Source organism: Apteryx rowi, unplaced genomic scaffold (genome assembly GCF_003343035.1).
Source record: "Apteryx rowi isolate R43461 unplaced genomic scaffold, aptRow1 scaffold_691, whole genome shotgun sequence".
NCBI lineage: Eukaryota > Metazoa > Chordata > Aves > Apterygiformes > Apterygidae > Apteryx > Apteryx rowi.
The window spans coordinates 421205-441782 of record NW_020450973.1 but is presented as its reverse complement, the minus strand read 5'-3'; the positions used below and the strand labels follow the sequence as shown (position 1 = coordinate 441782).

The 20578-nt window shown below is 36.4% G+C and overlaps 1 protein-coding gene across 1 annotated transcript in view; it reads right to left on the bottom strand.

Annotated features, from left to right (window-relative positions):
• Nucleotides 1-1101: 1101 nt before the first annotated feature.
• The window catches only part of LOC112975826 (ankyrin repeat and sterile alpha motif domain-containing protein 1B-like), a gene marked incomplete at its 3' end in the record, with an annotated part of 178553 nt that continues 159076 nt past the window's right edge, over nt 1102-20578 (bottom strand). Inside the window, exons 11-12 of the mRNA XM_026086400.1 lie at nt 15640-15776; nt 1102-1282 (exon numbers count right to left, since the gene is read on the bottom strand). Of these exons, the coding sequence (XP_025942185.1) occupies nt 1102-1282; nt 15640-15776 (318 nt within the window). The remainder of the gene's footprint in view (nt 1283-15639; nt 15777-20578) is intronic.

Sequence of the window (20578 nt, the reverse complement as noted above, 5' to 3'; positions counted from 1 at the left end):
CATTCCTAATTTATTTCAGGGAATTTCTTTAACAATATAGTTTTATTTTCATCTAACTATGAATTTCAAATTTTATGACAATTTAAAAGCTGTAAGTTCTATAGCTTTCAGAATTTTTAAACTCTATTAACCAGAAATGTATAGTATTCACCTCATTTGAAGATCTACATGAACCGCTACAGAAGCCAATCGATAAGCTTGTATTGAATTTATACTTTTATATTTATTGCTATTTTATAGTAATCTACTTTTATTTATATCTTAAATAGAGTAACCCTTTAAAAGAAATAACTCCATCTGTAAATCACGTAAATTAGTTATCAAAGAGATTTGTTTCAGTACATTGGCATTGCTGAGAACTATATTCTTCTACTAGCTTTTAGCCTAAATAAAACAATTTGCATATGATATTTGAAGGGACAGAAGAAGCTATATACATGCATTTCTTTGCTCCTTAACTTGTGCCCTGGGAAGAAGAAAATATTTTAATTAATCCTTTTAAAGCACTTTCATATGGAAACCTCTACACATAGATAAAAGCCTCACAGTTACAATCACACTACCACACTGTGCATACTTACAGACACAGCAAATATATTAAAAAATTGTTTTAATGAATCCTATTACTATTGCAGAAACAATGTCAGGCTACTTAGAAATTTCCCTTTCTCTATTCATATTGAGGGATATACAATGCCAACATTCCAGGTATTTCTGTAGAACAGAGTTGGGTTTATTCAAAATATAACATTCAGGAAAAGTATATTTTAATAATATTGGTCATGTTTTATGAGATCCCTTTGTTAAGCAGCATACAAAATAAGGAATAATTTTGTATATTTACAATAAATGTGTTTCGCTACCAAAATGCAGTTAGTAGTAGAATTGGTACTACTGCTATAATTAAAGTTATATATAACATTAAAATATTGTTTTCACATAAAACCTCTGCAGTAAAATTGTGAACCCTACTCAGTTGATTTATTATGTAATAGCTAAAGAAAGCAATGGGTTATAAGACAACTACAACAATTCCAGCTAAAATCCACAGACCTAGTTTCAGAAAGCTCTGTTGATAGGCAAGTAAGCTTTTTTCTATACCTGGAAGTTCTCTCTCTTCAATACTGTCTTCCACAGATCCAAAGGAATAATTAGCTGGACTGATTGCAGGAGTGGAAATAAAACTTGTACAGCCAATGGATGAGTTGATTTCAAAATAATCATGGCTGTGATTCATTCGGTGAAATTCCAGAGAAGATACTATTGATGTGCGCTGCTTGGGCTACAAGAAAAATAGAAGTTTGGAGTATAAAATACAGACTTGATATTTGTTTATAATTTTTATTACTTGATATTAAATAGATTTATTTAGTGCTTCTCTCCTTTTACTGTTTTTTTAGCCAAAAAGTTATACAACTAAAAATCATTTTATATGACAAGCTGTGGTGAATTAAAAATGATTTCATTCCAAAATCTGGATTAATCTTGATTAGAAAAAAAAAGCATATTGTAATTCTAATCAATTTAATTCAAAATGAAATTGGGTTTTACAGCCATGCATGCATATAATAATTGCAATCATCTTTTGGTAACAAATGGTGCTCTTCACCAGCTGCATTGCTGGGTATGTCTTGCAAAACAATCAGATTGCTGATGCCCGTATAATGTAATTTACAAAATAATACCAACCACACATCATCTTAAAGCAACCCTCTGCTGTTTATTCAATCTATGAAGGGCTGCCTTAGGTATTCAAAGACTGAAACATCTAAAAGCTGAGGAGAAAAATGTCAGCTCAAAAAAACACACATGGAAAGCAAACTTTCTTAATGAGTTTTCATGGAACACATCTACATTAGTTTGTACCAATGTGTACTTTTGAAGTGAATCTCTTGACTGATCCCACCTAATGGGGTGTGGTTTGCATTACAGAGATGCCTCACAGAGCCTGAAAATAGGATTCCTTTTGGATGGATCTATGCCATAAGGTACACTCCAGCATTGTACATAATGTGTTCCAACTCCTTACGGGCATTTGACTATGGGACCACACTAGAGCTAGTCCAAACTACAACCCATGAAAACTATACAGTGTGAACATCAAGTACTCAGCACCAACTGTTTCACTCTACTGATCTGCTCCTGTTACACTGCACTGCTTGTTAATATAAACATAACCTTAGCGCTCTAAGTCATGGATTGTAAGCCACGGACCACTGATGGTTTGCAGTGCCATGCTGAATAGTCTGTTGCTAACCTGCAGCGCACATATGGCTCCATACTCAAACTATCCTAATCCCGTGATGCACCTTGCTTCCTCAGGTGCAACGACCTGAAACATTGAATGCCTCCCCCAAAACAGAGTAGGCCCTGCATCCAGGTGTATAGCTGTCTGTATGTTTATCCCTATTCCTGTATGTCAGTGTGAAAAATAGCTTAGAAACTGCTGCCTGAGATAACTAAAATTGCAAAGAGTAAATGGAGAAAGATGGTAAAAGGAGCTTTAACTCTTCTGGTTTTAACATGTCAGGCCACCGGAATATTTGCAAAGGTCCAGAACTTGCTACTTATTAGTATCAAAAGCAAATGATTGCCCTGGGAGCAATGAGATCTTCCTTGGACCATGAAGATATTCACCATCCCTTACTTAGGACTACCTGTTAAAATACAATCTATCCCAGTGGAGCAATTTTGTATTTTGTCTGTGGTCTATCTCATTTTCAGGTTGTAAGCCCTGCAATGTTTGTGCTACAAAGACAGAACTAGACTGTTTTTACTAAAAATTAACTCCTTTTATTGGAATATTAGAAAAAAAATTAAATAGATTTGTATAATGTTGGTTGCTTTTTGAAGTTGTGTTGGGTACCATATCAATTAACTGTGTTCTGTTAAAACTGAGAAAAATTGAGAAGGGTAAATTTGGGCTTTCATCTGGAACTCATATACTGTCTATTGAGGGGATTTACTTTCTTTAATAATTCAAAGATAGCTTGTACTTTGAAAGGCTGATTCTTAGGGCTAGCAATCTCAACAGGGACAGACTCTGACAATAAACAGTCTGGTTAAAAGTCATTGTTTTGGACCTGAGCCAGAATAACTCTCTGATCAGACCAAAAATATCCGTATGTGTTAATTAAACCCAAACCACACACTTTTGCTAAACAACAAATTCATCAATGACCTAATTATTTCTAAAACTGAGAAAGATCTTTGGTCCTTTAGAAAAATGTTACTGGCCCTTTCCCAAGCAGTGGTGTCTTTGTGGTTTTGCAGGAAGTCAGCTTCTGATTTGAAAAGGTGACATGTTACACTTTTTCAATTAATGTGACATGCAGGAGGTCTGGTTATTCTTAAACTGAGACAGCTCCTATCTAAAAGGGCAGCTGGCTCCAGCTCTGTCTCCCAAGCAGCTTCTAGAAAAACGGCTCCTGCCTTTGTCCCTTTATGTCTCCAGCCACTGTCTCCACTTACTGCCCCTTTCTTGGGACAAGAATGGCAGCACCTGATGCATCATATGGCCTTTTACTACCTTGTTGCTAATCAGCTGTTTGACTGCATCTTAGTGTAGCATTACAAGCTACAGTGGCATCTTTAAAAGTTTCACAAAAGCATCTGCCTAAGACTCTGGAAAAAAAAAAAACTGTTCTGAAGCGTGTTTTACTTATCTGTTGAGTTTGCAAACACTCATAACTTCTAAACATGTCTCCATTAATGAAAAGCCATGATTATTTCTGGAGACACAGATTATTGATATAAAATAGGTCTACAGTGATTTTCAAAGATGAATATGGAAGCTAGAAACATGCTTTCCATTTGTTTGTGCTCACATGTAACCATTTGCCAACCTGGATGAAACAAAATTCTTCCTATATCTACATAACATAACATGTTAACTAACGTCTTAAATGCCTGTGGAGGCATTTATGATCACAGATTTATCTACGAGATTAGTAGACTAGTAAGTCAGAAGAGTTCCCACTCTGCTTTGATTTTATCTATATATACCATAGATAAACCAAATGTATTATCATTCTGGCTTTGATATTACTATTAATTCAGCTGAAAATATCTCAGTTTAATATGTATTAAGATTCTGCACAGAACCTCACCCAACCACTAGTAGTCTACAGCCTAACACTTATACTATCTTATTCAGAGTTAACCAGGTGCGTCTGTCAACATGTGCCAATAATTTCTCTACATAATTACACATGAATATATCATCTGAGTTTTGGTAGCTATATAGGGGAGCCTTTTACTCCTTTGCAGGGTCTTGCAAAATGTTATGTTGTTAAAATATGCTAATTGCTCATTAACATATGCTAACTATATCTGGGAACACAAATTCATCCAGTACAAAGTTAAGCCACAGAAGAATACTGAAAATACCAAATTGAAAAGAAAGCCTCATCTGCTGCTACGGAAAGCTGCCAATTTCTCCTTATGGCACATACGATGGCACATATACCTCTGTCATTTTCTTCCTTAGGATGTTGGAGTAAGAAGTGGTTCAGTGAAGTTCAGTTAGGCACAATATGTGTGGAAAGGCTTTTTCTTCTCCGAGTGAATTAACCTCAAAAAATCATTGCTTATAATGTTGTTTGTGCTTACAGATACATATGAAGTTGATAAGCCAGAGACATGCAGTAAACCAGTCTGTGTTGACTGCATCCCTCTGTCTCCGTCTCTCTAAAGTACAGTTTGCACAATTTTTTTGCTATAGTTAGGATTAAATTCAGCTCCATATTTAGACATCTAAATTTACAGCATAGCTGTTTACATCTACACTAGGTATCTAAGCTCCCATTACAATCAGTTGAGATCCAGTCAACAAAATCAACAGAGCCTAGAAAACAATTAATTTCACCCCAGACACCTTGGTCTCAGTTCAGTTACCTGAACTCAGGTATCGAGCATCACTGGAGTTCCCTTGGGGCATCCCACTTGACGTCCAGCTGCCATCCAGAAGAGTGCAGGTCTCCCCTACGTCCTGTGTCATATCTGACAGTCTCCATGCAGATGTCTAAGACACCTTTATGGCATCTCAAATGACATTAGACGCCTATTTTTAGGCAAATGAATAGAATACTACATCTCTATTGAGTGTCATGGGAGATTAGATATCAATCTCTGAGAGAGATTCTAATATACACAGACCAAAGCATAGGTGTCTTACTCTCAGATTGAATCCTGCCACTAGCTCACATGTAGACATACTACAGACACCTTAATTCATTTGTTAAAAACTGAAGCTGAATTCCTGCTTTACCTACAGGATTTGTAGCCAGCAATTAACATGTCACTCATCGGTGTCTTGCATCTCAGTTTCCTGGGTTTTGGGTTCCACCAAATTCACCCTTAGATTACATTTACCATGATGTGTCAAACTAGGTCCTAAATAATTCTAAGAACATTTACTACTTGCAGCACTACATTTTCCAGGAAATGTAGTCATGGATTAAAGTTCTATAGCACTAAAAGTTGTGCAATCACAGACAATGCTTCATTCTCTGTACCAAAATCAGCTTTGTCAGTTGTTACATGTCTGCCTTCTGCTACTCAAAAGCTCTGTACACACTTAGATAACCCTTGTGAACTAATATAGTCTTAGAAAATCCTAGACAATCTCAAAACAAGATACTGAATCAGGGTAATGAAGAAACCTTATCATCAATGCAAAAGCAAAAATTTGTCTTGAAGATATTTCAATAACAAGATTTAATTAACTTTCAAATCAGATCGAATAAGAGGAATATTTTCCTTTCAAGTTAGAGGTGAACACATATCAATGAAAGATACCACTTTGAGCAATGCATAACAGGAAAGGTGCCAAAATATATGAACTGAATTGCCTATCTATTAGAAGTACTAGTAAGGCCATACTTACTGCTCCCATGACTGGAAGCTGTAGGCAAATTCTTTAATCCTTCCATGACTTGCCAAGTAGCACCATGAGCAGGAAAGGGATCATTCTAATATTTCTCAAAACATTTAGGAAGGAAAGTAGGGCAAAATTCCTTTCCCAATTTATTATCAAAATTCTTCTCCGATTTTGAAGTATTCAGCAATATAAGTTCCAACAAAAGTTTCTTTATGGCTGCAAACTTCTCAGTCCTTCATTCTTCCACATGATGCTCATTAATTCTTCTCTTTTTCAAGAAGCTTGGGACTGACTTCTCTTATCTTTGGGATATGCACACATATCACCATCACAGTCTTTAATTCATTTATTATCACAGTAGTCCTCTGTGCTATGGCAGAGCTATTACCCCATTTTACAGATGCTAAAGTATGGTACAGAGCTCTCCCAAGTGACAGATGTGTGGCTTATTAAATTACTGAGGGTCAAAGAGCCTGAAGAAATGCTGCAGCATTCCTGCTGAATTCCAACTGCCTTACATAATGTAACAACTGGTTCCAATTTGTTTCCAGGCAGAAAATGTATGATAGAACAGAGAACTGAGCCCACATTCTCAAATCCTAGCTAGTACACAAAATATAGACTTACCAGAAAAAGTAAGAGAACTGTAGCCCCTTCCCTAGACTCATCTCACATACATAACACAATGCCAGTGTAGCCATGTGGCCACATAAATCCCTCATTCTTTGATACCTGCTCAGACATTTCCAGTCTTTTCATTCTCATCAGCTTACTTCCCCTTCAGAAATCTTCCTTTCTCCAGCTTCCTTCTTTCTTTAAGATCCTGTTCTCTTTCTACACAATCACGGTCTCTTTCAACTCTTCTTTTTCAGTTTTCTCTTGTTTTATTCCCTCTTGTTTCTCTGTTTTATTCCCTCCAAAACCATTCATTTTACACTAAAATACCCTTCACTGTATCCTAACTGATTCTGGTTCTGCTTGGTTCTCCAAAACTTAATTCTCTGCTTGCTCTATACTTTTGTCATCAAGGTCTCTCAAATTGACTTCCTAATGGTCCTGTCTCCCGCTGACTTTAACAATCACTACAGCCTTTTCATTATCCTTCAGTGCATTCAATTTTACTCTTTGTTCTCCCTTTCAAAAACAACTTTCATATCACTCTTACAGTTTCTTAATCTCTATTCTCTGCCACAACATCCCAACATACCATCTATGTCTGCTTTTCTACCTCTCTTTCTCTCATGAATATTCACAAAATCCCATAATGTTAATAATTTTCTTGATGAAATATAGCCTGTGAGAGGGCAGGCTTCTTCACTTTTTCCTTTCTCCAGAACCTGTTTTGATTTGCAGGAATCAGCAGGCCTGATTCATTCTCATCAGTCAACAATACCGCCAAAAGTTATTTGGTTTCTATGATCTGAACTAAGACGATCAAGTAGCCTTGAAATTGCAAACATTGTAGATTACAATGGATCTGGGTTTAATTCATCTACATCAGCTAGAATTGAAAGACTTCACTGAACTGTTACTAGGCTCCTGAATCAATTATTATGTCAAGCTTCAAAATACCAAGTTAGATAAGCTGAAGACACACTGTCCTTTTAATTAGGCAATCTAATCTTCTCTTATTTCATTTCATAGAATCTTATTTTAAATTATAAGCATGACTACATTTAAAAATAAAACATAGTCAGCTTCAGCACCCATTGCAACATTCTTGTTTTTACCGCTCAACATCTTAATTTAGTTTTAGAGCAGCAGGCAGAAATTACATGGTGGTTGGCAACAAATATATCACAAGCAGCCACAACAAGGAGCTCATGAGATCATGGGAATTAAAAAAGCCCAAAAGATAAATAAGTAGTTGCACTGTCTTTTAACTGTAAATTCTTTTCTCTATTAAAAGCATAGTACATTTAAAAACTAAGTTCATTTTTACTGGCACTATAATGTTTCTAGAAATTTCTGTTTGACTGATTTTAATTTAGAGAAAACATCTCTTCTGTACTGTGTGAGCAGCTAGTGCTAATATCTGTGTAGTAATCTCACGGCCTATCAGGATGTTTTGATCATGTCGCTGCCATCGACACAGCCAGGGATGGCACAGACATGTAGCTCTCTACTATGCTCTGTGGTTAGAACATGATACCACGAGACTCTAGGTACCACATATCCATAGTGCTTTCTGTTCGTGTGTTTCTGTTCTTCTCTGTGCATGTTTTACTAGTTCCTCCTTTAGGAGTCCTCCACTGCAGTACATAACTAAATGTCAGGGATTTGCTGCACCATTCCATCTTCCATCTCTGGTCCTATCTCAGCTGATGAATCTGCTTAACTTGTGAGACTGGGAACTAATAAGGATGAGAACAGATCCTTTCTCAGTTTACATTTCCCTTGGTTCCTATTTTTATTTTAATTGCAACCATATTGCTGTTGTGGATTGTGAGGTGTAACAGTCCTGAACACTAAAAGCTGTAATGCCTTTGTAGCAGTTTCCATCTTCAACATATGAGACCAGATTTTGAAGATACACCATTATTCCTATCCTGGGAAAATATTGCTTGAAATGAGCTCCAAATTGTGAAAAGTAAATTTGATAAATAAGAGGAATGTCTTATTCCTCAGCTATAAAAAGAGAAATTTCTAGCTTTCAAAAATACAGAAAATATATTATTTTCAGTGAGACTGTTGGAAATGGATGCTGTAAGCCCTCTTCCAGAAAAGCTCAGTTAGCAATATTGCATTTTGACCAATAGATTATGAAAATTGTTTCTATCATTATGTTTGAAGGTCAAGAGAATGGCTGTTTTTTAAATTGCATGCTACACGTAGCATGTATATGTAAAAATGTGGTGCATTTGCTGATCTGGATATGAGATTACTCATAAGGTGCTCAAAACTACCCACTATTACACAGGAACAAAGGAAAATGCTACGAATCAGGTGAGATACCCGCAATAGTACAATAGGCAAGGTTTTAATCTTCTGGATTCTGAATGTGTTACCTTTTCCAGTCATTATGTATACTGGATTCTTTGAAAAGTGTCCCCTAGAAATGTATGCATAATCCCCTCTTTATCTATGTGCCTACAAAAGGAGTCACCCACAAGTTTCATTGGCAACATATATACTACTACACTAAATGTTCTCTTGAGCACATTCTCTAATTGAGGGCAATTGGTATGGATTAGGACTCACCCATACTATTAAACGTTTTTAGCCTTCAGAGCAGGGTCTTCACAGCAGAATTGCCTACTGGGAAGGATCCTCGGCCTGTTCAAATTCCAAATCAGGCCTGACAGCTGACAATTTTGAAGAGAGAGAATTGTACAGGACCAAAACTGACCCCGGGACTGTTTTAACAACTTGACAATACAAAGGGCTAAGTTCCAGAGCTCAGGAACATTCTCTGGCATTAATTCACTAGTATAGATATGCATAGCTGCCTTACAGTATATAACCTATCTTTATGCTCAGTATGTCACCACTTTGGACTGTTACAAGCACAGATATAAAAAATGTTCAATTCTTCTGTACAATTTATGTTTACATTGAATCAAGAAACTAAATCAAGAGAATCTCTCCAGGTAAGCAACCGACTTCAACCAGGAAAAATTATTTACACAGAAGTGATATTCTAAAATCATAATACTCCTTGTGCTTTAATTTAGACATATGCTTTAGTACGCTGTTGAGCTGAGATTTAATGCACTTATACATACTGTCTGCTGTTTTCATTAATGTATTGGGTAGATATGTTTATGTTTCCATATTATCTCAGCCCTAATTAAAAAAATCTAAATAGAATTGTGTTTTATAGTGACTTGTCAAAGGAGAAGACCTTTTACAATGCATCTCTTTAATAATATTTTTGTTAATGTTGCTATTAAGTAGTCACAGAGTATGCATTATGCTCTACGGAAATTTTTTGAAAATCTCCTCTGGAGCAGTTACAAGTCTTCTGTGCTAATACAGAAAAAAAAAATCAGTCCTGTGAGACAATTCCAGCCATAACCATTTTTTGTAATTGGTACTCCGCATTTTCGAATAAAAGAATTTCATGATGTCTGTCCTATTTTCAGTCATGCATAGATGAATTGCTAATGACCTCTTAATAGCCTTGACAGTATACCTTTTCCTTCTCTTTTTCCTTTCATTTTTGTTTTAGGGCTATTTGCAAGCTTTATTTATTTATTTGTTTCTTCGTTTATTCATATCAATGTCATTAGAATGGGAAGGTATCACAACGTTCACAGTAGATTTGCATAAACACTTTAAAGGTTCACAATAAAAAATTATACAGAGATAGAATTTTCTGGAATATAACTCCATACCTAGAATTAAGGCCTAATTATGACTGCTATCAACTACCTTAAAGTGCTTGCAACCCCAATCTAATGAAATCTGGTTTTCTTATGAATTAGTAAGGAGATAGTGGAGGTTGGCATGGAGGAAAATGGATTAATGCAACCTCAGTAACATCACATAATGCAGGAAAGTGTGCCAGACCAGGCACACTAATGGTGGACCACACCACCAGTGGACCACAGTATGCATCACTTTTTAGGTCAGCTAGAGAGGCACGGGTGCACATAACTCCACATGTGGCTGTCCACTGATGATCAGGCTACAGCAGAGGGTGGAATGTCATGGTCCCTCTCCTTTCATCTGCATAGATCAACTGCATCTACATAAATATGCCAGGCTCACTGTGCATACACAGAATAGTTGTACATGAGGCAAGGCACACTTGGTAGCCCAAACAAGTTGGACAGGGCTATCAGAGGCTACAAGTGCCCTGCAGGATTCTATTTCTGCTTACAGAAAATGAGATAATTTAATCTCTCTTCTAAACATTTAAACAGTTGTCTTCTACTAGATCATCATTGCTAGATGTCTTAGCCAAAAGAACCATGAACCACAGATGGAATTGTAACTGTGTTTAAAAAGGTTAAAAAAATAAATAGAAAAAAATGATGACTAATGCAAAGACAGTACATCCAAACCCACAAGAATGATCATATTATAAAGAATTTTCATAGATTATTGCAGATCTTAGCAATGAAAACAGCAAGAATGGGACAATGAAATTCCGTGATGTCAGAAACACTGAAATTCTTTGTTCCTTTGCCTTCCCACCAGAAGCCTTCTTTGCATTACTGAAAGAGCACTCTCAGGAAGCTTGCTTATTGACATAAAATGAGAAAAATCTTATTTTATGACAGATAACATCCAAGCCACTTTTAAATCACCCGGGCTTAGACATCAAAAGCTACACATACAGTTAGCCTTGTGAAACATATCTTAGAATGACAAGAAAATTTGGATGATGGATTACAATTAATAAATGAAGAATTTAAAAGGTGAGTAGTCAGGATTCAATTTTATAACTGACCAATGATCAACAAGTCAGTAGGACCAGGAAATGAAACAGTCTCTTAGGAAAAACATATTGCTATATATATAAGCTATATATATGTATATAACTTACTTGTTCAAATGGAGGTGAACAAATAACTTTAAAGCCAGGAGAGTCTTACTAAGTAATGTAGCTAATACCAAAAATACACAAAGTTTCACATGCAGCCCAATTTTGTTCAGGCTTCATCCAGACTGATTTAAAGGAGTTATGGTAGAACAAGATCCATTTTACTATCACTTTTTAAATTCCAGTTCTGATATAAGTTCTGTTATATAAGTTATGTTTTATTATATGTGCTAATGCAACTAAGTTAAAACTTGGAAGAGAGCCTAAAATTTCAGAGGACTTCAGTTAATGTCTTATGTCACACCTCATTTTTTCTCCTAGCTCCTGTTAGTATACTTCGCAGAGGCATATCTCTAAATTGGAACTGCATTACTTTCTCAAGTCTTCTTTAATCAGCAAATCATGAGTTAAAAGCTTACTAAGATTTGTCTGAACAACCTGGAAAAGAATGGTCAAGTGATTCAAAACTCTACACTAAAGTTCTGTTTGTTTCTTATCTGCATATATATAACTTTCCAACAAATTCACTTTTTTTTCAGAGACTGGCCTATGCATCAAGGGGCAGAATCTTACAGACTCTGTGAAAAATGGAAAACAAGAAGTGTATTTGCAAAACATGAGATTACAGGTACAGGCCACAGCTGAGGTGCGCAGATAACATAGCAGACGAATCCCTGAATTAATGTTAAATGAGCTAGGTTCAGGTCTGGAAGCAATAGAGGTGGGTGGCACTTTGGCATTGAACTTACTCAATACTAATTCTGAGATCCTAGTTAATATCCCTCCAGGATGCTACACTGTGCCAGGGAGATATGCCATCTCAGTTAGAGTAGGCTTCAGCTTTAATAACACTGCACTGAACTGAATAGTTGAGAAATATCTAAAGAGAGTTTTAGTTGGATTTTAGAGAGCAGAGGGATCTCATAATGGATGAGCTGGTACAGTCATAATAAACAGTAGGTTTCGCAGCTTAAAATTCACCATAATTAACTGAAGAAAGGATAATTTTCCAGAAACATTAGTGAAAAGAGATGTTCCCAGACAGGTTTTATGGGGACAACTTTTTAATATAGTAAGGGAAGAATTAGGGCCAGGTTAAGGGATGACTAGAAGGAAAGAGAAAACACACATTCTGAGTACAGCCTGAAGAATCCCTTAATTGTCCATCACCCAGACCTCTCAGGATTCACACTTTGTGTATGAGATTCACTCATCTTTTTTCTGTCTCATACTTCCCAGCTGCAGCACTTTCACCCCATTTATTGGCAATGTAGCATCACAGCCTCACCCTTCTTCAGGGACCCCATGTAGCAGATGTAATTGGCAGGGCCCCTGAACAGCTGTATTTGGTACATGAGTTTCCAGAATAGGAGAGAGGACAGGCCGCTCTGCTGTGCTAATAATCATATTCAAATGAACATCTTGTCTCAAGAATCTGTCATGTGCAAACACATGTAGATACACTGCCCCCATGTGACCCGACACACAGTCTTAAGTGCCTTGCTGAAGAATATAGGAGGTAGCATGGCCTGCACCTCTGGCTCCAACCCCAGCTCAGCCCCTGTTGCTCCTTCTCCACTCTCCGCCATTCCCTTCCCTCAACAGATTGTTGGAAGAAAGGAATCTTTGGTTCCCTCTGCTGCTGCTTACACGTATCACAGAGAGTGGTTAACACTGTGTTCCTTCTCACTGGTGGTAATCTGTTATACGTACAAATCTCCAGGAAATTTAAAGTAACGCTAAAAATGAAAATAAAAATATAAGTTGAAAGGCTAGACTCCTCTGGCAGTTTCATCCAAGCTACCAAAGCCTGCATAGTGTAAAACTGATAGAGAGTTCTACGTTCTGCCTTTCACTGACCAAGTCACTAGTACTTCCCTAAGCTGGATGCAGAAGACATATGAGAAGGGGAAAGGAGTGACATCTGTTTTGGCAATTAATATGATCTCTGTTTTGGTTCTGTTCTCTTAGGGTTGTTTCTGTTGCCTTTTAAGATCTGTTTACTTTGCTTGAACAGTGCAAAGAGGCCCTGGCAGACAACAAGAAATTAATTATTTTTTGTGCATTGTATATAATTATTCATTAGTATTACATGAGTGGTGAGAGGTCAGTCAAGGATTGAATCCCATTTTATTAAACTCCAAGAGCTTGCTATGTAAATGAATGCAACAGGCACAGAATAAAGGAATTAAATATGCAGGTAGAATTAACACTAATGGCTTGCAAACATCACATTGCAAATACCTACAAATTCTTTATTTTCTTTGGTTGAGATCTTGGGGGGGGGAGGAGATTAAAGAGAAAAAAAACAAAGAGGAGCAATACTGATGAAATGTACATAAAACAAATGGAGAAAATAGAAGAATAATGGGATCTGGATACTATAATAGATCCAGCTCCTGCCTATATTAGTACATAGATTTACAACACACATTACGCAGTAGGCTACATGTGTCATTCTACTGTTGTTTCTGCATAGGAAATAGGGCCACACGAGAAAGATTTTAGAAAATGTGGCAATGTTCTGACCATACATATTGCACAGCTAGCTTTTGCTCTATAGAACGATGAGAATACTGGGAGTCAGTAAATGGTATGATTTAAATTTGAAAATAGCTCTCCAGAATCTTATGAATCCATTCAAAGTTAACTAGCATGAGAACATCACCATTCAATGTTCTGGGTCCATCTGTTGGCAACATCATGACGGAAACAGCTTTTTAAATGCTATTTTCAATAAGTTATTACAAAACAGCTTGTTCTAACAATATTCCAATACCTTTCTGTTTCCTTGCCGCCTACTATAAAAAACAACTTAGAGGGAAGGAGGCATTTCAGTACTATAGTGAGGTAGGGTGGGAGAGACAGTCAGACTACAGAAACAAGCAAAACGAGAAACTATAAAAAGAGAAAAGAATGAGAAGCTGTTATTTTAGAATTCCTGCAATCTAGATTTAAGCCAGGATGTGGAACCCAAACTACTTCAGTGTCACTGAGGGATAGTCTGCTCCAGTCAGTGGATAGAATTGTTATTATTCTAGGTCATTCTGGTGCATTGACACTGTCAACCACAGGAAACCAAAGTCACCTCAGAGAGAAATGGCAGGTGAATCTAGTAATTACCTATAATTCTGTAAGACCTTCTGAATTGTGGGTTCCAATGAGTAGAGGGGAAGTTCCACCTCCATCACTGTAACACTTTCAACTCATACAGCACCAAAGCAATCTATCCGTTAGAGTTTTTATCAAAATATACATGCATCCATTGGCTTATCTATCAAGTAACACCTGTGTCAGCAACATACTGATGATACAAAACCTGCATCCACTAGAATCAAAGTGGCCCAGTGGCAGAGATCAGCCATCAATGAAGGACAGGTGGTTACATTTGAACACAATAGCAACATAATAGCAATTAGTCAATTCAGTGTGGAGTTTTAGATTTTTTTTCTTCTTTTTTCTTGTAAAAAATCTAAGGTCACAGCTAGCTCTTCTTTAAGCAGGGGCTAGACCAGATAATCCCCTCAGCTCTCTTCTCACCTATATTATTCTATTGTCATATGATTCTAAAATAAACTCTTGTATGCTGGTTACTTCTAAACTACTGAACCAAGTTCTTGTTTTGCTTATTTTAAAGATGTCTCATAGATGAGGCCCAGAATATTTAAGAGACAATGAAAAGGAAGTGACACATATTAGCTGTATTCCTCAGAGAACTATGAGAAAGCACTCAGATTTCAAAGCACTAAGCATATTGTTTACAAAATACTATTAGAAATGCATGAAAATGTTTACAGTTAGGAAGGATGAAAGTCAAGAAAAAATACTATAAAAGGTAAACTCAAGAAGGCATAAAACACTATGGAACCATGTAAATGGAAATACAGAAAGAGAAAATCTGCAGAGAAAATCTGAAGAAGTAATAGGAAAATATACTGATAAAAACAGAACATAAACCTGGAAGAAAATTAATAGTACATAAAAATACAAAATATTGCATAAAGATTTTGTTCAGCATTAATTCGGTGAGAAAAAAATGTACTGGTATCTCTCCATATATTCTTCAGCTCATTCATAAAATATTCTACTTTCTCCTTATGTAGTCAAAATTGCTTCCTGAGTATAAAAATATTTTGGATTCTGTATATCTATCTTTGATCTATCTATACATATAGAGTGATAACATCCTAATAGAATACATGCTTCATATCCTGCTTATAAAATGAAAAATACAACAAATAGGAGGATGTTTATACTGATCACCTACCTGAGGACGTATAACTTTTACTATGTTTTTAAGTGCAGTGTCTGGTGATGGAGGAGAACAGTCAGGTGTTGGGCCTGCAGAGCTGTTTCTATGGTTACCAGATCCTGGTGCAGTAATTGCTACCTGAGGTGCATTATCTGTGAATAAAAATAGCATTTATGTGAACTTACACTTACGTTATATATTTAAAAATCAGAAATTATTTTGAAAACAGAACATGATTCAGAACAATGTTTCAACTTCCAAAAACTGTTATAGTTTAAATGCATTTGGTAAGGAATATATTGCATATCTACTCTTACTTTTTCATTCCATAAATTCATTCCATGTTGAGTCAGGATATAGCACTCTCTTAACACCTAAATGTAATGAGGCACAAAACAACACAAATATCTTACATTTATTATCCTGAATTACGGATTATGAATCTAAATATTATCATTATTAACAAGGGCGATTTAAAAGTAGGCTTTCTAATGCAGCTTATATTTCATCCTGGTAAATCATGGCATGTAAGTCCCAGTTCAACAAGTTATATAAACAAACACTCAACTTAGAGCATGCTAACAGCTTTTAGTCCTACCTTTCCTGGACACTAGCTGATCAGCAAGGATTAGTTACATGAAAATGTACTCAGCTTCTCAGATGAAGTTTGCATCCTACATAAAGCTCTGCACTACAGTAGCTACCTTTCTAGCAGTATCTCGACTAGATAACCTAAGGCTGGCTTAGGAATGTCCACGTAGCTGCAGATGTTGGGGAAACTGCTGTTCAGACATATTTTCTGACTCTCTTACAATTTTATGGCACTGTAAAGGACCTTTAAAGGGAGTTTAAATGTCATTCCTGTCTTCTTTAAATACTCTTAACGCTGTTAGAACAATATAAAGTAAAGTTAGTAAAAATCAGGCCAGAGGCCAGAGAACTATGAAATTAAGCCTAACTTCCCAGCTGTGAAGGAAACAACTTAGCAGGAGGCCAGATGCTGCACATTACTTTAGGCCTTTAGAACTGCATTATTAATGAAATAATTTAGTCCAGATTCTGGGAAAATTCCATTGCCTATGCACGGTCATGGTGGTCTTTATTTATGAATTTATAGACTACCTTTCTTTGTGGGCCCCAAAGACATGTGGGCCAAGCTCCTCAAAAAATTGCAGCTCTACATTAAGACAATGATTACATTCAAATCTCATATTTTTGACTTATTATTATATTATTTGACTTAACTTATAGCCTGCAGGATTCACGAAAGAAAGCTTATTATCTGCATTTGAGGTCAATTGCCAATATGTTCTTTCACTCTGTTGGCAAATCTTTACTACAGTGATGTAAGCTAGAGAATTTTTGCTTAAGCAGTTTCTGTAGGAACACACATAAGCTCCTCCTTTCTGCACAGATCACAAATGCAACCATAAAAGGGATGACAGAAGCTTCTCCCTCTCAATTCAACTGACCTGAGAGAATTTTTGGAAGTATAACAGAGACTTCAAGGGAAAAGAAATAGACAGTTTCACACATGCAACTAACATAGGCCAACATAGACTTGAACAGTTGAAAGTTATAGCCTCTCCAAACTTACAGCTGTTTTCATATTGTGGATGATTCCAAGAAGTACTTCCCACAGAAACACTACATATTTGGATGAGGTCTGAGACTTCCTAGTCAAATAAAGACCAACAAACTGCTCTTCAAAAGGAAATACCAGGCTCAAGGGTTTCAACAACAGTGTTACACTTAATGAAAGTGTGAATGGAAGTCCAGGTGAAGTTTGGCAGACATCCAAAATGGAGACATCCTGTAGAAAAGCTCAGATGTTACCGAGCTTTGGTAGAGTGAACCCTCATTGTCATTGTCATAGACAAAGACAATTCCAACTTCACCGAAAAGTATCTGCATCAAAAATGCCAGTCCTTTAGATCTGCAGTCGTAGACACAGAAAGACTCTTCCTTAGTCATTGCAAGTGCACAACTAATGAAAGATTAATTTCTTTCAGAAAATAATACGTTTCTTACATACACGTACAATAAATAGATTACATTTTTACATAGCCATAGAAAGGAACTTAAGGTGAATCCAATTCTCAGAATAATTGTCCCAAAGAGGGAGGAATTTTGATGGCATTCCAGAAAGTCTTAAGTTTCTCTTGTGGTCTCCTGTCTGACCTGGTGTCTAAGTGGAAAATTGTTTTTACTGACATGTGAAGAATGTGAATGAGTGTCCTGCGATTTGAAAGCCTAGCTCATCAAAGGAGGGACAGGGATTTGACAAGAAGATGCCCCACCAAGGCCTTACCAAACTCTCTGGGAACTTGATAGTGAGGAGGAACACTAAATATGGCTGTTTTAGGTGCATCTTAATTGAGGTCAAAGTCTCATCCTCTTTTGCTTCAGAATAATATCATCTTGTTTCATTCTGTGGATAGAAGCTTCAGGGCAGATTCATCAACAGAAAATTATAAATTAACCTCCCTGACTGGGGAGTCAGAGACTTGCTTTGAGAGAGCCCTGCATTCTATATGGAGATAGCAAAAAAAAAGGAGTATACTGCAGCCTAGACATGCTGCAATATAGGCAGTAGACCAGCCTCCATCTAGGAAACTACAAAAACCTCCTAAAGTGAGAAATGTTCCATGTGAGTCTTTAGCTAAGTGTAGGACATTACTGGGGTGGGAAACAAACAACAGGATTGTCTTCAACAATTGACTAAACCTATAAAGAACACAAGCTCCCCAGTATTTTAACAGTCCACGGGTTTATGTCAACAGTCTTTTGCTGTGAAGCCTGTGCGGCTGTGCTTAAGTACAGCTGCCCTTCAGCTGTTTAGCGCATGAAAGCCTTGCAAGTGAAGTCAAAAAGCGAAAGTCTTGCAAATGGGGAAGTATCTTAAGGATGTATCTCTCAAAGGCCAGATAATTAGAAATACAGATTGGTGCTAATGGTAATGAGTACAGTTTCCAGCCCAGCATTTCATTCTGTTTCAAGCCCTTGATGACAGTGACCTCAGCTTTGTTTACTAACACTTTAAATATGCAGACATAGTGGTCAAGTAGCATGAGCAAGGTGTAGGTCTTTCCACAGGGATCTGAAGCTTCTTGTTGACCCTGTTCAGTGATAATCAAAGACCAGGTTTCACCCCAAAATACAGTCCTACCTGAGAAGAATGGAACTGACTAAAAGTGAAATTCTTGGAATTAAGATGTGTTGGAAGATATGCATGAGGGGAGGCAGGGCTTTTATATGCCCCAATTCACAGGGCTGAGAAAAACTTCTCTGGCTATGTACTTGCACACAAGTATAACTACTTCGTGAACATACATAATATGCAGAAATTTCAAAAAAAGAGTATTTAGAGTCTTTCCTTCCAAGAAAAATAAACTAGCAATATAAAAAAGTATCAAACTTTCAGAATCTAAAAATAAAGCATAGCAAAAAATACAAATAATATTTTTCCTTGAAACAAACATCCCAGAAAAATCCAACCACACAATATTTCATGTTTTCAGTCCTTCCTCAAGGGAATAAAGCATCTGACATATAATGGTTTCTTGTAAACAATTTCTTTATTGTGGACAGCTGTTTATTTTCACAGTAGGATCTTCCCATTAGACAACCATAATGATTTACTACCTGGGTTTGCTCCATCAGAGAGAGAATATCACCATCAAATTAACTTCTGCAAATAATTTGGGATTTTTTGGATATATATACAGTATTCATAGTTTTATTAAGAATAAATTTGAATATATTTTCTTTTATAATTACATGATTTAATAATTATTATTCTCTCATTTGCTTTTCTCTGGTAACAAAACTAGAGCAAACGTCTGAATAAAAGTGTTTTTTTTTTTCCTTTAGGTAACCATAATCAGATTACTGTAAGTTTCAGTGCAACTTTTCATGACAATAAGAAAGAGTTAACCTCTCAGGTTTACGTAAGAAAGATTAGTTGCCATACTAAGTTTCCGATAGGTGCTATAGATGGGACAAACTGGGAAGTATTTGTGGCTCTGTCATTCTCTTCTCGTTCCTGGCTCAAGTTACAATAAGCCAAGAGATGTTTCAGTACAAATCAGATAACAACAGGCTCCAGGGATCAATGGCAGGTAAAAATTACTGAACCGCAGTATGCTCTAACAATATTCTTTCCTGCCTCCTTTGTACATGACAAACTGTCACAAAGATTATGTTATTGGAGCCAATTCTCATCCAAAAAAAGTGGTTCCATACTCCATTCCCTTTGTTTCAGGGCAAAGAGACTGGAGTGGGATAAAGAAAATATTATCAAATTATGTTTTCTACATTCAAAATAACCAAAAACATTTTTTAAAGTTTACATAAGCTTAGGTTTTGGATTTAACTGGACTCATCTAGTGCAGACTATAAAAATAGCTATGCTGATTTACATTCTGGGAAATCTTACTAACATGCTTGGTTGGTTGGTTGATTTATTGGTTCAGCATATAAGGTTTTAAGGGACAGGAAGTGTTTATACGCCATCATGATCACATTTACCATTAACCATCTCACAGATAAATTCTTAATTTTCTCACAGCATCACATATGTTTCCACATCTCAGATACTTCTTAAAACTCTATTTTCTACTCTTCCCAATTTTTGAAATATATACTTCAAAAAACAGACTCCGTATTTCAGTAATGGTCACATTAATGCTTTATACAAAATCATACTACTTGTCTATACTTATTACTTCTCCTTATGTATCAAGAGACTGTAACTACAAATGATGAAATCATTGCTTGGAAGTTAAAGGTCAGATTATTCCTACCATCATTTAAAAAATCTTTTTACTCTCAAATAGGGATAGCTTGCATGACTGGAGTGCTGTCATGGATGGCTACGTGCTTTTTAGGAAAGACAGGCCAGGCAAGCGAGGTGGTGGAGTTGCTCTTTATGTGAGAGAGCAACTGGAATGTA